This window comes from Ictalurus punctatus, chromosome 24 (genome assembly GCF_001660625.3).
Source record: "Ictalurus punctatus breed USDA103 chromosome 24, Coco_2.0, whole genome shotgun sequence".
In the NCBI taxonomy this organism is placed as follows: Eukaryota; Metazoa; Chordata; class Actinopteri; order Siluriformes; family Ictaluridae; genus Ictalurus; species Ictalurus punctatus.
In genome coordinates this window covers 17713592-17733235 of record NC_030439.2, presented here as the reverse complement: position 1 = coordinate 17733235, position 19644 = coordinate 17713592, and the positions used below count along the sequence as shown (strand labels likewise).

The 19644-nt window shown below is 42.1% G+C and overlaps 1 protein-coding gene across 2 annotated transcripts in view; it reads left to right on the top strand.

Moving 5' to 3' along the window:
- olfm2a (olfactomedin 2a) overlaps positions 1-18774 on the top strand; it is a 114531-nt gene extending 95757 nt beyond the window's left edge. For both annotated transcript variants that reach the window (XM_017453992.3, XM_017453990.3), the window contains exons 4-6: positions 6410-6629; positions 12871-12977; positions 17706-18774. In XM_017453992.3, the coding sequence (XP_017309481.1) occupies positions 6410-6629; positions 12871-12977; positions 17706-18380 (1002 nt within the window). In that variant the 3' untranslated portion in view covers positions 18381-18774. The remainder of the gene's footprint in view (positions 1-6409; positions 6630-12870; positions 12978-17705) is intronic.
- The last annotated feature ends 870 nt before the right edge of the window (positions 18775-19644 follow it).

The window sequence follows — 19644 nt, the reverse complement described above, 5'->3', positions numbered from 1 at the left end:
GGTTTTCACAACACACTGGCACTCATGCAGTTTTCAAAAACGTTATAGAGGACAATGCCTCGTAGATATATATATATATATATATATAATATAAACAATATAGTGGCAGAGGTATATGTACAGGCAGTCCAGTTTTAGTAGAATAACCGTACACTGAATACATGGGACAATACAAAGAAATGAAAAACCGAATAACAGGAGCAGCATCATGATAAACTGGGTGCCATAAATACTGTATGTAACGCTGTGCGATCTTACTTCGCAAATGACATTAGATTATAAATCTTTTTTTTTTAACCAAGAATTGCTCAGTCGCTCTCCTATCCTAAGGCAGTACTTTAGAACCTGGAGGTGAAAACATCCCTGATTAAGCTCGTGTAAGGTTTGGTGACTCGCTTATTAGTTGATACTGGTTAAAGGGCCAAACTGTACAGGCACTGAGGCACTATGGTGTATGCACAGCACTTTGCAAATGGCAGAGATGCACAAACACTAAAGACCCACACAACTCATTTCTGTGTTTAACCAAGCCCTTTAGCGCTTGTCCATAGAGGGATTTCAAAGGCATTTAAATGAAGACCTAAAGCGAGATTTAGGGTTTCTTTCTGTAATAATTATTTCTTCTGCACACATGAGTGTGTGTGTTTGTGTGGATAAAAGCCTTTCTCTGCTCCCGCATCCTTTTTTTTCTTTTTTCTTTTTTTTTAGTGATAAGCCACACACACATATTAGCAGTTATGCCCCACTTATCTCCAAAAGACTAAGAAGGGCCTGCGATTAGTGCACATTTTCATCTCCTTAAAACCATGTCGCGTTCGGCGACCCACTCATCCTCCAGGATCCGAGATTAGCCTGAGCTCTAGCGTGTATGCTAAAGCAGGTTTTAATATTCCACCCAAGTCCTTCTTGTCTAATGATAGGAGGAGAGCCTGGGATAGGGGATAGTATGTCTGCCTCAAGGGTCCAGTCTCCTACGAGTCTAAACTCAATCCTGTCACTTCACCTCTGTAATCATCATTACAAAGAGAATTATTCAAAACATGTCCTCAGAATCGCAGTTCATCTATCGATAGATTTTCAGTGAAGAAGGAATAAAAGTCACTTTTTGAGGGAAGTCTTGCTGTGGTGCTGTGTGTTGGTTCAAAGGGCTGGTCTGCAGAAGGCAGGCTTTATTTTACCACGAGCAACTGATGAATGTGGGGAGCTCAAAGTCGCCTGTGGCAGGCCGGCAGATTAATGAGACCAAATTTTCATGACTCAAAACGGGAAAATGAGATTTATGATGCAGCGCCGCTAGTCTGAGAGGCGCTCCATCACCAGATTTACAGCAAACCTTAACAAGGAAGAAGCAGCCACACCTCCTGTGGCTACCAATAGTACAGATACACAACTGATTCCTCATTCCCCTTTAGATACCTAATCCTGTTCATGATGTGTGAGCTATTGCACCAGCCAGACCTTTTACAGTGGGGTGGCCATGTTAGACCCAATGACTTACTTTGGGTGGCAAAATACTAACCTGCATCTATGGAAAATGACATAATGAGGCTCCACCAATCTGTGTATGGCCTGAGTAGGAGTCCTATTGGACAGAAAAGCCACACACATAAGTTACATTTTTTCGCTATCTAGCAAGCTACTAAAAAAAGGCATAGTGAACATAACATCAGGCTACATTTTATGAAGTATGCCAACATTACAAAGTCAATATCATTAGCTAACTACAGCTAATATTGGTCTGAAGAAGATCCAGTGTTATGCCTCCAAATAATGAATGCCATTGACTGTTTATTTGGCGTGGTCAGTGGGACCAGAGAATTGTTTGACTTCTCTGTTAACTAGCTATATGTGCTTGAACCTGTGGGACATTACACTTGTTGACTCATCATTCGATAATGAAATGAACTTTCAAATTCCCCAAATATGCCGAAGTGGGCAGCAGCACAGTGGCTTAGTGGTTAACACGTTTGCCTCGGACCTCTGGGGTTATGGGTTCGATTCTTGCCTTTGCCCTGGTTGCGTGTAGTTTGCATGTTCTCCCTGTGCTGGGTTTCCTCCAGGTGTTCCAGTTTCCTATCCCTGTCCAAAACCATGTGTTGAATGCTGATTGACATTTCTAAAACGTCCATAGTTTGTGTGATTGTGCCCTTTGATGAGTTTGCACCCTGCCTAGGGTGTCCCCTACCTTTTGCCCCAAGTCCCGTGGGAAAGGCTTCAGGTTCCCCCTGCGACCCTGTGAAGAATAAGTGGTAAAGAAAAATGGATGGATGGCTGGATGGATGTTGAAGTGGGCATTCCCGTGTTATTTACACTGATGCCTTTCACAGCAAAATTTAACAAGTACTATAGTTTTGCATCATATGGCATTGGTAACCACACTGACAACAACAACAATATTAATGTCTGAGGTGGCCATACTTTACACTAAAATGGGACTGGCCACCCCTTAACTACGCCCATGCTGATGATCCACAATTCCCGTACTTACACCCTGACTGAAAGAGCTGATGGAGCTTGAAATGAAGAGACCAGTCCTGGCACTTGAAAAGAGGAAAACTGGTTCAGCTGAGCAGATACAGTCTGATCAAAAGAGGTCCAATCAGAGGTTCACTGGAGATCACTTCTGCAAGGCTGGCACCACTCTGAATCGGAGAGGAAAGAGGGATTTTGAGTGAAATAAGAAAACTGAGGAGGGAAAGTGATCATCTAGAGTTCACTGAGTGCCACTAATCACTGGTTAGAGAAATCATCAAGCCCACTGATGCTCTTCACTTAGTTCTTCAACAAGCCGAGTAATTGCAGACATTTCAAACGTGTCCACAGATGTTATCACATTTTGTATTTTATTTCCCAGCATTCAAGGATGATACACCTACAGTTTGGTATGTTTAATCTGTGTTTTTGAACCCAGGTATGGACCAGGAAACTGATAATTCATCCCTCTAAATCAGAGGTGTGGGCTTGGGTACAGCTTGAACCATGTGCGATGGCATTACCCTTACAGATCAAGGAATCAAATCATGGAAATGGTAAATGGTCTGCACTTATATAGCACTTTTTTAACTTTAGGGGTTCCAAAGCTTTATACTGGTTCTCATTCACACACATACCAATGGTAGGAGAGCTAACTTGTCATCGGGAGCAACTTGGGGTTCAGTGTCTCACCCAAGGACACTTCGGCATGTGGAGTCACGTGGGTCGGGAATCGAACCGCCAATCCTACGGTTAGTGGGCAACCCGCACTCCCACCTGATCCATCCACCAAACTACCCAGAATCGATCTTGCGAAGAGAGTCCAGGGACAGTTTTGACAGAAGCGTTTAACAGCCGTGGGTTGCAACACCAGGCAGAAGAAACACAACCTAGAATGAAAACTGCTGGACTGGACATGCCCATGTTGTTGAGCACTGCCACACTACCCAGTTAAACAGCCTAAGGCACACACAGTTCCCTCTCTCCCAAAGCATGCCTTCCCTGACTGCATGCTGTTTTGTACATCCGCATTCATTTTTAATTATTAATCCGATCTACTGCTCCATCTGTTCCCAAGTCCTTTCTCACAGATTCCACATGTGGATTTTTCCCATAAGGGCTTACTAACTGCAAACATTTTTTCTACCCAGACAGAAACCAAATAAGTCTCTAGTGAGGACATTTTCAACAGCTGTGTGCAAAATCCACACGGACAGTCATCAATCTGAAACAAGTCAGCATTGTGAGGGTTCATGCCTCAGTGCGCAGTGAAGTCATAACAATACGCAGAAACTGAACCATGAGCACATGACACCTTTTAAATGTTCTGCATTTATAGCTCTTTTATCCAAAGCGCTTTACACTGGTTCTCATTCACACACACACTCACACACCAATGGTAGCAGAGATGCCATGCAAGGCGCTAACTTGCCATCGGGAGCAACTTGGGGTTCAGTGTCTTGCTCAAGGACACTTTGGCATGTGGAGTCACGTGGGCTGGGAATCGAACCGCCAACCCTACGATTAATGGACAACCCGCTGTACCACCTGATCCACAACTGCCCCACTAACTTTATAGCAGACAGTTGACTTGTACTTGACTGTAGATTGATTTCTGATAGTAGCTTAAAGCAAATATAAGTTCAAGTTTACAAACTCATCAATTTACATAGTTCCAGCATAGCATATACCTTACACTAGAGGTGTAACGCAATGCCACAGTCTATATCTGTATCCGTTTATTGCTCCAAATATTCAGAGCTGAATCTATATTTGGATTTAAACCTAAAAGTGGGTGTGCCCTAATCTGGAAGGGGATTTGTTTTTTTCATATATAAGCCTGCCCACGCCATTTTCTGACAAATTTATTTGGTCTTATTTCCCAAACTATAAACAAACCAGCGGACTAATGGACTGCAACACTGACTAGGCAGTTCAGTTTCTAAGGATGAATGAATGCTGTTAATGCATTTTTCGTGTTCACGTCAATGTGTGGTCTTTCTTTGTACCGCAAGTTTCATATCTGACCATTTAATAGCAAACACCTCCTGCTTTTGTAACTCTTTTTTTGTTGTTGTGTCTCACAGGATCCCAGTCTTGATACAAAACTCTAGTCTCGAACAGATGCCTTGTGAACCTTTCTGGCAAGCAAATAAATAAATGGCAAATAGTGTGCCTCCTGTTCATACTTGTATCTGTTTAGAACACATCATCTGTTCATTACAGATAATGTATTTGTGTTCGGTCTCATCTCTACATTACACTTCCCCATGGTAGTCATAATGTCCGTAAGTCATCAGCGTGTACTGTTACTTTTGTCTTTTGATTACACTGCCGTGCTAAATTTCCAAACCAAGACCCTTGAATAGCTTTATTACAAAGCACGATCCATTTGATTTGTTTATTTATCTACTGTTCAACTATGACCCATCTGACCATATGTAAATATGTTCCTCTGAAGCTTTTCAGCAGCTCAGCTTCACGGTCCAGAGTTCGATCCCGATTTTGGATTACCGTCTGTGCATGTTTTTTTCCCAACATCTACATGGGTTTTTCCGCTGGTTTCTCCAGTTTTCCTTTCAAAAAATGCTGTAGTGTATGTGGAGATGAAGTTACTTGATATCCAGGTTGTTGCGCCCGGTGTTCAGGATAAACTACAACCCTGACCGGGGAAAAGTGTTGCCGATACTCCCGATACTTAACTGCATGTAACAATTATGGATGTAGTGTTTCCTGTTGATACTGGATTGGTGTACTAGATACTGGATTGTAATCGTATGAAATTGCACAAGCCCTAACCTAAACCCAAAGATCAAATCTGTGATGACTTTACTATGATGCATCTGGAACTCTATACATCACCAGTTTTAAATTGAACTCTCAACATACTGTATAGATTAGGACAGATTTAAACCCTAAATTTTTGAGTAAACTCCCCATGAAATGGCTTCTTAGTTGTGATTTGATTCTGTATGTCGATGTATTTACATCGACATTACATTAATGGTATTTGGCAGACACTCTTATCCAGGGCAATTTACATTTATCTCTTTCATACACCTGAGCAATTGAGGGTTAAGGGCCTTGCTCAAGGGCCCAACAATGGCAGCTTGGCGGTGCTATGGTTTGTAGACCACCATCTTAACCACTGAGCTACCACTGCCCTGTATTTCCTTCTGTAACAGAAAGTCAGGGTGGCATCATGTTGAAACGCCACACCTCCGCCAAATCTCCACAAACCTGAGAGTAGCTTAGCTAGCCAGCTAAACATGGAGAACGACGAAGAGATTAACGTCAGCCTTTTATTTACACTAACTGATGAAGCTCAGTAGTGTATAAAGACAGCATCTCATTCTTGGATATCATAACAAATTCTTCTAAACGAATAAACTCCGACCGTATTTTTTGTTCCTTAACCAATAGATCATTGGAAATGGGTATAGTGTGTGGAAAGTTGCTTAGCAAAAAACACACAGATGAACTATATTTGCTGCGAACATGCTGCTGCTGTAGAGCATAACCCACCTCCAGGGGAATGACATGTATGATTCTATGTATAATGATGTATCTATGTATAGTGATGTCCATAAGACCAGGGACAGGTACAAAAAGTTCTGAAGCACCGATTTGAATTACAACGGCACTTCAAAGCCGATCAAGTTTACTTCTTTCAGTTTAACCTATTTTAGCATACATACAGGAAATGGAATCAGACGTACACTGTAAGCTTGAATAGCTGTTCCTTGATTTGCTTCGTTGAAGGTGATATCGAAGAGCGTGCATATCTTCCCTACCCTTTCCAGGCTGCATGGGATTGGACACAACCGGTGAACTGCAGCCAATTTTCCGTTTGGTTTCTTATCTTCCGAAGAACTGAACCAATAACAGAAGTGAAATGAGATGAAGCCTAACTGTTCCTTCTCTGTCTATCTACTAGGACCTAAAGGACAAGGTGACTCAGCTGCTCCCCTTGTTGCCGGTGCTGGAGCAGTATAAGACGGACGCGCAGATGATCCTGCGGCTCAGAGACGAGGTGAGGAACCTGTCGCTGGTGCTCATGGCCATCCAGGAGGAGATGGGAGCCTACGACTACGAAGAGCTCCGGCAGAGAGTCCTGTTATTGGAGACACGCCTGCACTCCTGCATGCAGAAATTGGGTGAGAACCAGCGAGAACGTTTTTTTTGTTGTTTTTCTGTGGGTGCGGAGTGAGTGTGATCGCATTACTAACACTCATATTCACGCTGATAACTGAGAGGAAAGCCCTAATACCAAATAGAGAACTGATTATCTTCAAATTATGCAGCTTTCAAGCTTTTCATATGACTATAATTACCTGAAGATGAACAGAACCTTTTGCATCAATTGCCTTGCAATGTCAATCCAAGCCATTTGCTGTTGTCTCATTAGCCTTTAGCCGCAGAGCTTCACAGCTTTAATCAATGGAAAAAAATTATATAAGGAATACATAATATGAACCTGTAGATTTCTTTCCAGTGCTAAATGAGTCCATTTCCTGTTCTCGATTATTTCCTGACAAGTGTGAGAAGTATATGACCGCTTTTTAAATCTTTTTGGGTGCTTACATGCTTTCAGTTTGTTCCTAAAGGTTCTATGTAGAGTGCTAAAACAAACGGCAAACATCCCGCAAGAACCCTTGAGGAACCATTCGTTTTGACGGCAACTGTTAAAACAAGAACCATGAACGTAACAACGGACCCAAGGCAAAAACATACAGACTATGAGCGCGGCTGTAGGGCACATGACAGCATTTAAACACAATAACAACAACAAAAGCTTGATAATTAGGTGCTGAAAGACTAGAAGGTCTATAGGGGTAACACAAAACAGGTGTGAGGGATCAGTGGGACATGTGACATGCTGGGGCTGATGGGTAATGTAGTTCAGTGTGGATTTCAGCATAGCCCATGACACATAGCTGCTTCATTGAAAAATTTAAGTGTGCAAGTGGGGTTAGTCTTGTTCCTCTGCAGGTATATTATACAAGCAAACCATTGTTCTAACTTGTTGCCGGTTAAAACTTGCTCAGTATTAGCTGGAATATCTTTTTAAGACAAAGTTAGATAGATTTTCTTAAAATGAGATGACTTTTCTAATGTAAAACAGGCTTGATAAGATTGTTACATACACAAAAAAAACAAGACTCATTTCCCCAGAAACAAAGCTTTTTTTTTTCTTTTTTTTTTTTTTACTTTCTTGAAATTCCTTTTTTGCAGTGTCCTAGTGTGGGTTCAGCAACATATTGTCCTTGTTCCTCGATTCAGAACTTCACCCGAATGGCAACTTTAGGAGGCCTGGTGTGACCCTCTCTGAGATTTAACCGTAAAAAATTCTCTCTGCTTCACTATCCTGGCTCCTCAGAGGCAGTTTCACCCTTCAGTCAGAACAGCTCGCCCACAAAAGTCGAAAGAACAACTTATTCAGACAAGATCTAGGATGACATTTCTTTGTATTTCGCAGCACTGACATTTAACGTTTATAGATGTACTTACTTTGGAATTTGTCCCTTTATATTACCGACTAGACAGCTTTAGCACTTGTTTGAACCAGCAAATCACATTTTCTAGTTATCCAGGATTGGAGCCTTTGCCAAAAAGATTAGGCAGGGCTAAGTCCATCTCCCTGTCTTTCAAAGATACATCAAAATAAGGTTTGATTTTTTTTGGTATCATTTGGATTATTCTAACAAATGTGTTTTATTTATTTATTTATTTATTTTTTTTGTGGAACTGAGCACTACAGCACCACCAGTGGTTGTAGGAACAATAGACAGAATGGACTTAAGAACTGAGAACCAAGGCCTTGGCTGATTTCTTTCTAGCCCAGACTGTAGATTCATGCAGGCTATCAATGACTATGTTTACATGGACAGCGGTAATCTAATTATTGACCTTATTCTGAATAAGACGATATTCTGATTAAGGTGTTTACATGAGTTGCTTTTAGAAGACTCCTTTCATGTTCTCGTTTTACATGTTCTAGAACATAGATGGATTAACGGCACGCGTCATTACGTCACCGCGCCACGCCGTCCGACGTCCCTCCAGAATTTCACGTATCGACATACAGTCGGTCTTCGTTATGGTTCCGTATACAGTTCTGGGTGTTTCATGTTTAATTTTACGAAAACTTCAAGCGCAGTTAATTATTTGTCATACTGTACGTGCAGATAGACGACTGCTTGAAGCCGTGGGCTACGTCCCAAACCGCGTACTTACCTGCTATATAGTAGCCGAGATACATGTTTTTCACCTACTATATACTATATAGCAGGTAACTACGCGGTTTGGGACGCAGCCGTGCTCTCTTGTTTGCCGTTAAACGATCGAGCGCTGCCGCGTGTGTACGTGTCCTGTCGCAGAATGCGGTGAAAACTCCCACACGACGTTAACAGTGTGATTAAGGTGTGTACGTGTCTGTAACGCACGTCGATAACGCGACTAAAACAGGAACACTCCACACGTCTTGATTCGATTTGTGTTTACTTCGAGTGTGACTTTAGTCGGATTAAGCTCATCAATAATCGCTGTTTACATGCTAGTTTCTTAATCAGATTATCGTCTTAATCGGGTTAATATTAGATTATCGTTGTCCATGTAAACGTACTGACTGACAATCATGTCAGGCTGATATTTTTCAGACACATCCCTAGCATTGAGGTGCATGTGAAATGCATTCATGTGATGTGTTGTAATGAATGTGAAGTATTTACCTTGTTTACTTTATCTTATAAAGGGTATAACAGGTGATCTTGGAGTACTTCTAGACACATTCATGGGATGGAAAGTTATCCAACCAGAATCGGATGGTTGCTTTGTGATAATAAACTGAGCTTTTATTGGTCCTTCCATTGATCTCATGCCTGTGTGCAAGGAAACAATTAAGCACTAGATATAACTGGCAAATATTCCATCAAGATACAACAAACAATTCAGTTTATTACACACTGAATAAAGTCTCTGCAAAGGACTCTAAGCGGTGTTCCGGGAACAGACTCCGGATCCACAGCAACCCTAATCATTTTAAAGCAGTTACCATTTTTTTTTTACCCCCACAAAATGCTTTTGAAAGAGAAATCGCTGTCAAGCCGACAGAACCGTTAGTCCAGGGCTTTTTTTTTTTTTTTTTTTTTTGGTTTGAATGAAAAACATGTTCTGTGTTCATTATGGAATACGGGCACGAATTAGAAATCACAAGTATGCAGCTACGTAAATGTTTCTAAGCGTGCTTTTATAATAGTTCCCCCGCCTCACATCATTCTCAAGGCATCAGTCAGACCTCTTGATTTAATGCACTGCTAAAACCTAACAGCTTCACTGTCAAGATATTAGATTTAACGCTCACATCTAATATCATTACCAGCCATTACTGCAACAAGATTCTTAGGTTCGAAGGAGTAAGTGACCTTTTGAAATATCTGACCACCAAGCAAAAATGTCATAATATCAGACACCAGACTGGCTATCCTTGCAGACATTCGCTGCTGACCGAGTCCAAACAACAAAAAAAAAAAAACTTGCGCTATGTTAGAAGTGCTGTCTGTGCTTGCATAGCTTCCGCTGCTTCAGCAGAACTCCAACTCCATCAAGTCTTCAATTAATGAACAGCACTGAGTTTAAATCAAACTGAAATGGACATGTCTGTAGTTAGGAATGAAAGATGGTGACCTGGAACTAAATTTATGCAAACTGCGCCCTTACAATTAGTATTATGCAAATCCAAGCTAGCACGATTTGAATTATGCAGATTACCGCATGTAATTACTGCTTACTCGCGTTTTTTATTCTAATCAGCCATTTAGCTTGGATATTACGTCCAGGTTCCTTTTAATGACCAATCTAACTTTTTTTCCATAAACCAATTACAGACGTATACAAACACAAACACTGAGTCATCGTAGCTCGGGCTAATCGCTTCAGAACTGGCTTTCCGAAACCTGCACTGGCATGTGACAAATTGTCTTGCTGTATTTTATTTATTTATTTTTTTATTTTTTTATCACAAACGCCATGCGCGTACAGATCATCTGAGAAAAGGTAATTTGTCCTCACTCAGGCATAAATAAGTTGTTTTTATCGAAAAACAAGTCGCTGATTCTGGATGCAGGAGCTGCATACCATACTTTCATGCCTTTTAATCTAATTTGGATATTTCATTGTTTAACCCCATTGTAAACACCATCATGCTCGCAGGTTGTCTTCACAGCACGACAGCTTCCTGATTCTTTCAGTGAGAGAGTGGCAGTTATCTGTATAATTAACCATATGGTCATCATTTTCTATTGTCTTTAACAATCTGAAGGAACGCAAAGGAACCGTTTGATGCTTCTGTTGGGTTGGAAATGGTTATTAACGGTATCTTATAAAGGGTATACCAGGTAATCTTGGAGTACTTCTATGCACATTAATGGGATTGAAAGTTATCCAGCCAGAAGCTGATGCTTGCTTTGTGATAACAAAACTGAGCTTTTATTGGTCCTTCCATGGACCTAATGGCTGTGTGCGAGGAAACAAGAAGGCACTAACGGTAGCATTCGTTTTGATCTAGATATAGCTGGCGAATATTCCATCAAAGTACAACAAACAATTCAGAGTATATCCTCTGCAAAGGACGCTAAGGTGTGTATCTGGAATGCGCTCCGGATCCACAGCAACCCTAATCGTGTTAAAGCAGTTACTGATGATGAGTGAATGAAGGAGTTACTATATTCTAGAACTGTATCCGAATCGAAAGTATCGGAAACTGTTAAATTGATTAGATAACAGGAAGTTAGTGCTAAGGGCAAACCCCAAATCATCGGCGTAATCCATAGCACTGGTTAAATCACAGGTAGGCAGCATCAAATAAGGATAGTCTATAATCACTAATGAGCAAACAGGAATACGGAAATAAATTTGGAAGAAATTGTAACGCATTTAGGGTGGGTTGCACCAATAAGGATTCAATTCGGCACAGTTTAGAGCTAATCTAGGATTTGTTGATCTGGGCTTTATTTTAAATCGACTTGTGTTGCACGACTTCAACTTTAAACACAGATTAACAAATCGGGGGATTAGAATCCTAACCCGCGATTGAAACCTCCATTTACGATTCGTTTTCTCCGTCACGGCGGATCCGCCGTCGACGATGTCGCGGCAGTGCGTGCGGATTTCACAGACGTGGAAATACACGAATTCTCCAGTGTAACTAAACAGCCACGATGTAACTCTTTCACGTCCACTGGAGTGACTACAAAAGGGGTCGTGAACTTTAAACTTTGAATTTAAAAAACGATCCAGCTGGTGTTATTAACCGCTCGTTCGCGTAACCGGTACAGGCTGAGAAAATGAAAAGATTCCAATAAAAAAAATAATAAAATTCAAACTCTGAATTTAAAGTGATGGAGCAACAAGATTATGGTTAATCCAGGTTTATCGTGAAATTAAATCCAGGATTGACATGATGGTTTAAATGTAAGACTGCTTATTTTTTTTAACAAGGTGTAAAGTTTGGTGCGACAGAATTATTAGATAAACCTTGATTTAATCTAGATTTAAGTTTTAATCCTTATCGGTGCAACCCGCCCATAATCAATGAACAAAAACGCAATTAGACAAAGACACAAGAAGGTATTAATAAGTCAATTTCTCTCACGCAGACGGCAGGGGCGGAGACAAAACGGATCACAATAAAAATACATTCCACACCCATCGTGCTCGGACAAGCACTCTAGAACCGTATAACTTTATTTAATTTGTGCCTCTGGTGGAACATGTACGGTTCTACATTGAACCTTTTTTAGTTTTTGGCTTCCGTAAAACCCAAATTGGAGATTTTACTAGACTATTACAATCTACATCTACCATACATAGTTCTGAACACTACAGGCTTCCCTGAACTGTTAATGTGTGTGTCTTCTGCGAAGAAAGTTCTAGCGTTTTGAACTCATTTTAAATAGCGAGACGGGAGAAAAAAGCTTTCATTCCGACTGCGGCGCAGAAACATCACAGACGTTTGGACAGCCGGAATCTGATTACAAACCGAACTGATTTGACTTGTGCCCATTTCACTTCGGCGTATAACTCTCTCTACGCCTGACGTTTCTTAAAGTCGGGCTGTTTAAGTATAATGTAGAGAGAAAAATACAATTTTGTCCAAAATGATCTTTTTAAAAAAAGCTTTTAAAAGATATTTGGAAAACGAAACAGGTAGTGTACAGATACTGGCATTATGATACACCACTACTGTAAACATTCACTATAGAGTGGTGATATACAGAGTATGATCTTTTATAGTGTACAGTATATGAGTGTTTATGAATGCTGTTAAAAATAGTAAGGGTAAAGAAGAAAGGGTTAACAGTATGTATCTGTGTGTGTGTGTGTGTGTTACAAATCCAGGCTGTGGAAAGCTGACAGGCGTGAGTAACCCCATCACCATCCGCGCCTCAGGCTCTAGGTTTGGTTCCTGGATGACGGACACCATGATTCCCAGCTCTGATAACAGGGTAAGAGAGACTAAGCCATCCTCTGTCCTGCACATCACATGACCACTGCTCTGAATCTCTGGACGCAGGAGAGGACATACATGCACGTGCGCTTACACACACACACGCCCCCACATACGCTGTTACTCACACACATAATGAGTGTCTCCCACAGAGTGTGAGTCACGGACACTGGAAAGCTGTTCTCCGGCATGGAGAGAGCTGACTCACTCATACATGGCCATCTCTCCTCCACTCCTCCTCTCCTCCTCTTCTCACACCATCTCGTCCTCCGTCCCTCGCTTTGTCACACCCCCCTCTTCCCTCGCGCTCTCTCTCTCCGTAGCCCCTCCTGTCCGAGCCTGATTAATCGCTCCATCACCGAGCTGGATATTAACAACTTGTTTAGGCTAAAGTTTGCCATAATTAGCAGCGGCTCCACCGCAGTCTGACACAGCACTTCACGAAGAGGATGTAGTAAAGCTTTTTATCCCTACCGGGTACTGCACATAGCAAACAGCCCAAAATAACTACTGCAGGGGAGACGAGAACAAAGACGAGGGTAATAGATGAGGGGGGAAATAAGAAGGAGGGAAGAGAAGAGAAAAATAGAGCAGGGAAATAAAAAGGAGAGTGAGCAGAGGAACAAAGCGCTAACGTGTTAAAGATATAAAAGCTCGGCTGAATTATGATTTAATAAATTCAATCCAGACGGGTGGCTACGAAATAAGTTCTTGTCGTAACCCTACCGTATATACTAGTCTATCATCTCGCGTCGCTAAAATTATAATTACAGAAAATATCCATAATAATCATACACAAAGCTATTGTACAGTACTACATGCTATCCTGATCTCGATACTGGACGATCAGGACATAAAGATAAATGAGAAACAATTCAATCTAAAAAAAATCTAAGACTCAGCTCTTATTATTAGTAAACTAATATTATTTATCCTTTCATATCAGGTCAATACACACTTCCTGTGTTGTGTTAGCTGGACTGTTAGTCATCCGGGGCTGAGCCCAGATTCTTCTCAATCAATTATTTTTATTTTTTTAATGTATTTCTAAATAGATGTAAAGAAACGTACTTCTAATTTTTATTGCACGTGATTTGCTTAAAAAACGTTAAAACTGGACCAAAAGTTGGGTTTATTATAAAACTTGCCTCGGGTGTTTATTAGTCAGTTTCTGCAGGACGACCAGACCGATTAAAATATACGATTTTTTTTGTCTATCTCCCACGAGACTTGGATAGTTTGGTGTCGCTAGCCAAAAGTGGAGGCACAACTGAGCTATCGTTGTATGGGTTTAGCTGCTACAGTGCCATGCGGAATACCTTATCTGTCCTTATGTTCTGCTCATATCACGTTCATGTAACTAGAACTACTCATGTAGACGTTTTGTAGACACGCCTTGTTTTCCTGCTCAGCGTGAGAGGATGTCAGTGTTTCAGTTTCACGCCTTTACTGGCAAAAAAAATAAAAAATCGGCGTGTATCCATTTCCCGCCTCACACTAACTAACTGACTGTGTGAGCTTGTTTTTGTCCGAGTTGAGAGCTGTCAGCCAATAAGACACGAGTATTTTCTTGTAAGACCTTGTCTGATCGGTCTCGCCGCTGTTCGGCGAAGATAAAACACAACTCTCCGTTCACCGAAGATGTAAAATTACAACGCCGCCGTCTTCTTTTACTGACGTTCAGTTACGTAGCGACGAACCGCTCCAAGTGGAGAATCATCCGTGGTGAAAGAAAAGAAAAAATCCTCAGGGCTACAGCCACAAACGCCCGAGCCAGGTTACGCCCCTGATCTCCACATCAAAAATCGAGATGTTATGCTAACATGCTAATTCGGTCTATCGTGCACTATATTATGTTGGGAGGTTTTGAAAGACAGATGTATTTACGCTTGTATAACATAACATGAGATTGAAATCTGGTTTGTTTCTTATGCAGATAATCCCTATCCAGATATAATCTTGGCACTCAGGATGCATGAAACAAACAGGTGTACTGCAGAGAGGAGAAGAAGACGTGTAGGGAAATTATAGGATTAAACTAATCATTCATGTATTAAAATTCAGGCATGGTCGTCGCCTATATGGTCCTTTTATATTCAAGAATTTTCACATCACTGGACCTTTAGCTGGAGGATACGGTGGGGAAAATGAACAAGAACGATCCCATGATCAGTTCTTTTGTCTCTGGATTGAATGACAGATTTAATCACTCAATGAAAACACATTAGTCCTCGTATCAAATACATTAATCGCGTTAGTTAACATATTAACCGAGGAGTTCCTGCTAATAACGGTATCGATCTTACCGATCACTCTTTCATCGAACCCATGGTGTCACCTGTCACAACAAAGCTGAAGAGTAAGAAACGATGGTCACGGCCACGGACGACACCGCAGGCTGACCGCAGGGCTTGAGAACGCTCAAACGCGATACGTAATGCACTGTAATCCTATCATACCACACATCACTACACCACGCCTCGCCATCTCGAACACACATGACCGAACTGTGGAAATATGATGCTGACTCTCTGTCTGGGAGATAAATAAAAAAGGGGGGGATTAGAAATGGAGAAGGGGGGTGGAGGAAGGAGCGACCGAGGGAAATGGAAAATAGAGAGATAAAAAGAGAGTGGGCGATTTCTCAGTGGGACCTCATTATAGCGTGAAGGACGAATATGAGCGGCAAACAGTAGCCGTATCCGGCGTCTTGCTCCGAAAGCTCGGTCACAGACAGAGTGAATATGAAAAGATGGAGATATGGCCTGTGCGGTATGTGAGACGCTCGGGTCATGCAGAGAGAGAGAGAGAGAGAGAGAGAGAAGGATGCATGGAGCGTGAGGAAGAGAGCGATGCTAACAGGATTGATTTGCTGCTGTGAGCTGGTAAAGGTCATGGTGCAACAGCAGCAGTGGAGTGCAGAGCACAGGAATATACACACACACACACACAGAGAGAGAAAGAAGGTCTGTGGATGTGCCACCACACACACACACACACACACACACACACACACACACTGCACAGTTAGAGTCACCACAGGTGATAGACTACACATCTACAGTATTAAAATCAGTAGCTGGTGTCTCTGCACTTTTTTTAAACAGCTCTGTTTAAAACGTTTTTTTTTTTTTTTCCACACACTACGGGTAATTTGGAAACGACAGTCAGATCACAACGCAGGTCTTTGGACTGAGGGAGGAAACCGGAGTACGCGGAGGAAACCCCCGAAGCACGGGGAGAACATGCAGACTCCCAATAATACACATCACGATACGCTTTCATAACACTGACCAACAGTCATGGAAACATGCGGATGACTGGACGTTAACGTCTAGTCTTCCTTTTTTCACGTAAAATATGTCATTTTCATCGACTTTTCATAAACGAGGAATAAAACACTTGGGGATGTGCCCTCATAGGAAAATAATCAACATATCTGATTTGCCTTTTTTTTTTTTTTTTTTTTTTTTTTTTTTTTTTTTTTTTTTTAAATTTCATTTCCAAAATCGTTCCATTCAACTTATTCTACAGCGATTTTGGCAATTAAAAACAAAAATGATTACTAAATCACACTTTATACTTTTTATTTATTTATAGTTATATGTAACCGTGGTTTGTTCCTGTTATCACTTATTAACATTATAGTCGTTGTTTTATTCTCTCTGTTGAAGTTAAAGAGAGAGAAAAAAATCTTCCCTTTGTCCTGAGAACGTTTCCGTAGTGGAAAAATGACAAGTTATGGCTTTAACTCGGAATGTTACAAAGCACTGGAACTGGAGACTCCTTCCAAAATTGTCAAATAAATGTCTCCTCACTGGCACGGTGCACGGTGGTTAGCACATTTACCTCGTTTGGTTCGATTCCCGCCGGTTCCCTGTGTTCACGGAGCTTGAATGTTCTCCCCATGCTTTGGGGGTTTCCTCCGGGTACTCCGGTTTCCTCCCCCGGTCCAAACACATGCGATGTAGGCTGATTGGCGTTTCCAAATTGTCAGTAGTGTGTGAATGTGTGTGATTGTGCCCTGCGACGGGTTAGCACCCACGTCCAGGGTAGCTCCCGCCTTGTGCCCCGTGTCCCCTGTTATAGGCACCAGGCTCCACGTGACCCTGTGTAGGATAAGCGGTACTCACTGAAAACGTCACTGTATCGACAATAATCCATGTCTGATGTGTTTCTGTAGAGTAACCACCATATTCGTCCCTGAATGAGCTGTTAGTATACAAACAACAACATATAGGAGCAAGTGGATTAATATACAGTAAATCTGTGATTTGGCTTGCAATCAGAACGACTGTCAGAGCTGCTGTTATAGAAAGCTAATCAAAACCTTCTGACCAATCGAAATGGATAATTCAACAGACAGGCCGTTAGCCTCCTTCGTATATTAATTGATCTCTTGTGGCATTTTCCTTCTGCTCACTGCGTCGAATCCGTGGATATCTAAACCACGGACAGACAAAGAAAAGCTAAATGCACGTCTGAGTTGCACTGGTGAAACCTTTTTTTTTTCCCAGCTAATCAAACTAATGACCGTTTTATTGAAACTGTCTGGGCCACAGAGGAGCAAATAAAAATTCAAATTCCATTTCATTTTCCACTCGCCCTGCTATCACATAACTCCATTCGTTTTCCATACTCATTCATTTTAATATCTCCTGCCGTTCCTTCCCTCTGCTCACGGATCTTCTCCGTCTCTCTTTTTTTTTTTTTTCGCTTTCTCAAGGTGTGGTCAATGGACGGCTACTTCAAAGGGCGGCGTGTGCTTGAGTACCGCACCCTGAGCGACTTCATGAAGGGTCAGAACTTCGTTCAGCACCTCCTGCCTCACCCCTGGGCTGGAACAGGTCACGTGGTCTACAACGGCTCCCTCTTCTACAACAAGTACCAGAGCAACATCCTGATCAAGTACCACTTCCGTTCGCGCAGCGTCCTGGTGCAGCGAAGTCTGAGCGGCGCCGGCTACAACAACACCTTCCCGTACTCGTGGGGCGGCTCATCCGATATCGACCTGATGGCCGACGAGAGCGGACTGTGGGTCGTGTACACCACCATCGCCAACGCTGGCAACATCGTCATCAGCCGCCTGCAGCCTGAGAGCCTGGAAATCCTGCAGACGTGGGACACGGGCTTCCCCAAGCGCAGTGCCGGCGAGTCCTTCATGATCTGTGGGACGCTCTACGTCACCAATTCGCATCTCGCCGGTGCCAAGATCTACTTCGCCTACTACACCAACACGTCCACCTACGAATACACAGACATCCCTTTCCATAACCAGTACTCACACATCTCCATGATGGACTACAACCCACGTGAGCGTGTGCTCTATACCTGGAACAACGGCCACCAGGTGCTCTACAACGTCACGCTGTTCCAGGTCATCAAGACCTCCGGGGACTGACGCTGTCACTTATATACATACACACACACACACACACACACACACACACACACACACACACACACACAAAACACACCTGTGCATTACATATTTACCATACAAGTGCGTGTATATACATATAAACCCACACAAACTGACAAGAAGGACATGACCATGACTGGAGCTTAGACTTTTTTCTTTTTTTTTTTTTTTTACATTTCATTCATAGAGTGCTATTATTCAAATAATGTACCGAGAAAAGCCCGCGGGCAGCAAGGTCGATGCCGATATACGAACCGAGCTTTTTTTTGTTTTGTTTTTTGTTTGTTTTTTTCTTTTTTGTGACAAGTGAGCATGACACGTTTTTGATTTGTGGCCAAAAAAAAGAATAAACGTCTACCTTTAACATTTCAAAGCGTGACTTTGATTTCACTTTGTTGAGGGAAAAGGGTGAGACGCACTGTGTGTGTGTGTGTGTGTGTGTGTGTGTGTGGTTTTAATTTTTTTTTGTGGAATTGAGGCAACCCACTTTCTTTTCTCTATAGCACCGGTTCCCACAGGTTTTCAGTGGCTCCTGCGGAAACTGGAGTAACGAAACGGCGTATAAGAACAGCCGTTGCAAGTCTACCTGACGAGAGCTGTCAGTGTTTTGGGGGACTTTATGGCCCATGAAGGGCAGAATGGAGAGGCGCTAAATGAGGACAGACGGAGAGATAGAGAGGAAAGAATAGAGGAATGATGATGAAGACATTAAAATGCAGCTGTAGTGATGAGGTCGGGGACTGTGCCAATATCCGCTGCTATGGCTGTTTGCTCCAAACAGGTTTTTGTGGTCCAAGGGAGTCGCCGCTTTTCTTTTGTTTAAAGTAGGGATGTAACTGAATACGAATATGTTATACGGATTGAACAGATAACGCATTCTAAACGGATACGGGTACAGATACGAGTACGAGGTGGAGTATTCGTTTTATTCCTATCTTTATTTTATGTTTTTAGAAAGCTTGCCAGTAAAGTTCCACAGGTTTGGACTACAGAGACTACAGTGCATCGGGTTCTTGACCGCCTTAGCTCCTTAACTGCCTGGTGGGCATCATGGTGGTTTAAATCAGGCTATAGTTTGTTTAATTTTGGGGGGAAATACTGCTTACGGAATTTGTTAGCGGGCAGAAACAAGGTTATGATCCATCACTCTCGAGTGAGGTTGAGGAACTGTCAGCCACCCCGACCCCCCCCCCCCCCCCCCCCCCCCCCCAAAAAAAAAAAAAGAAAAGAAAAAAACCACAAC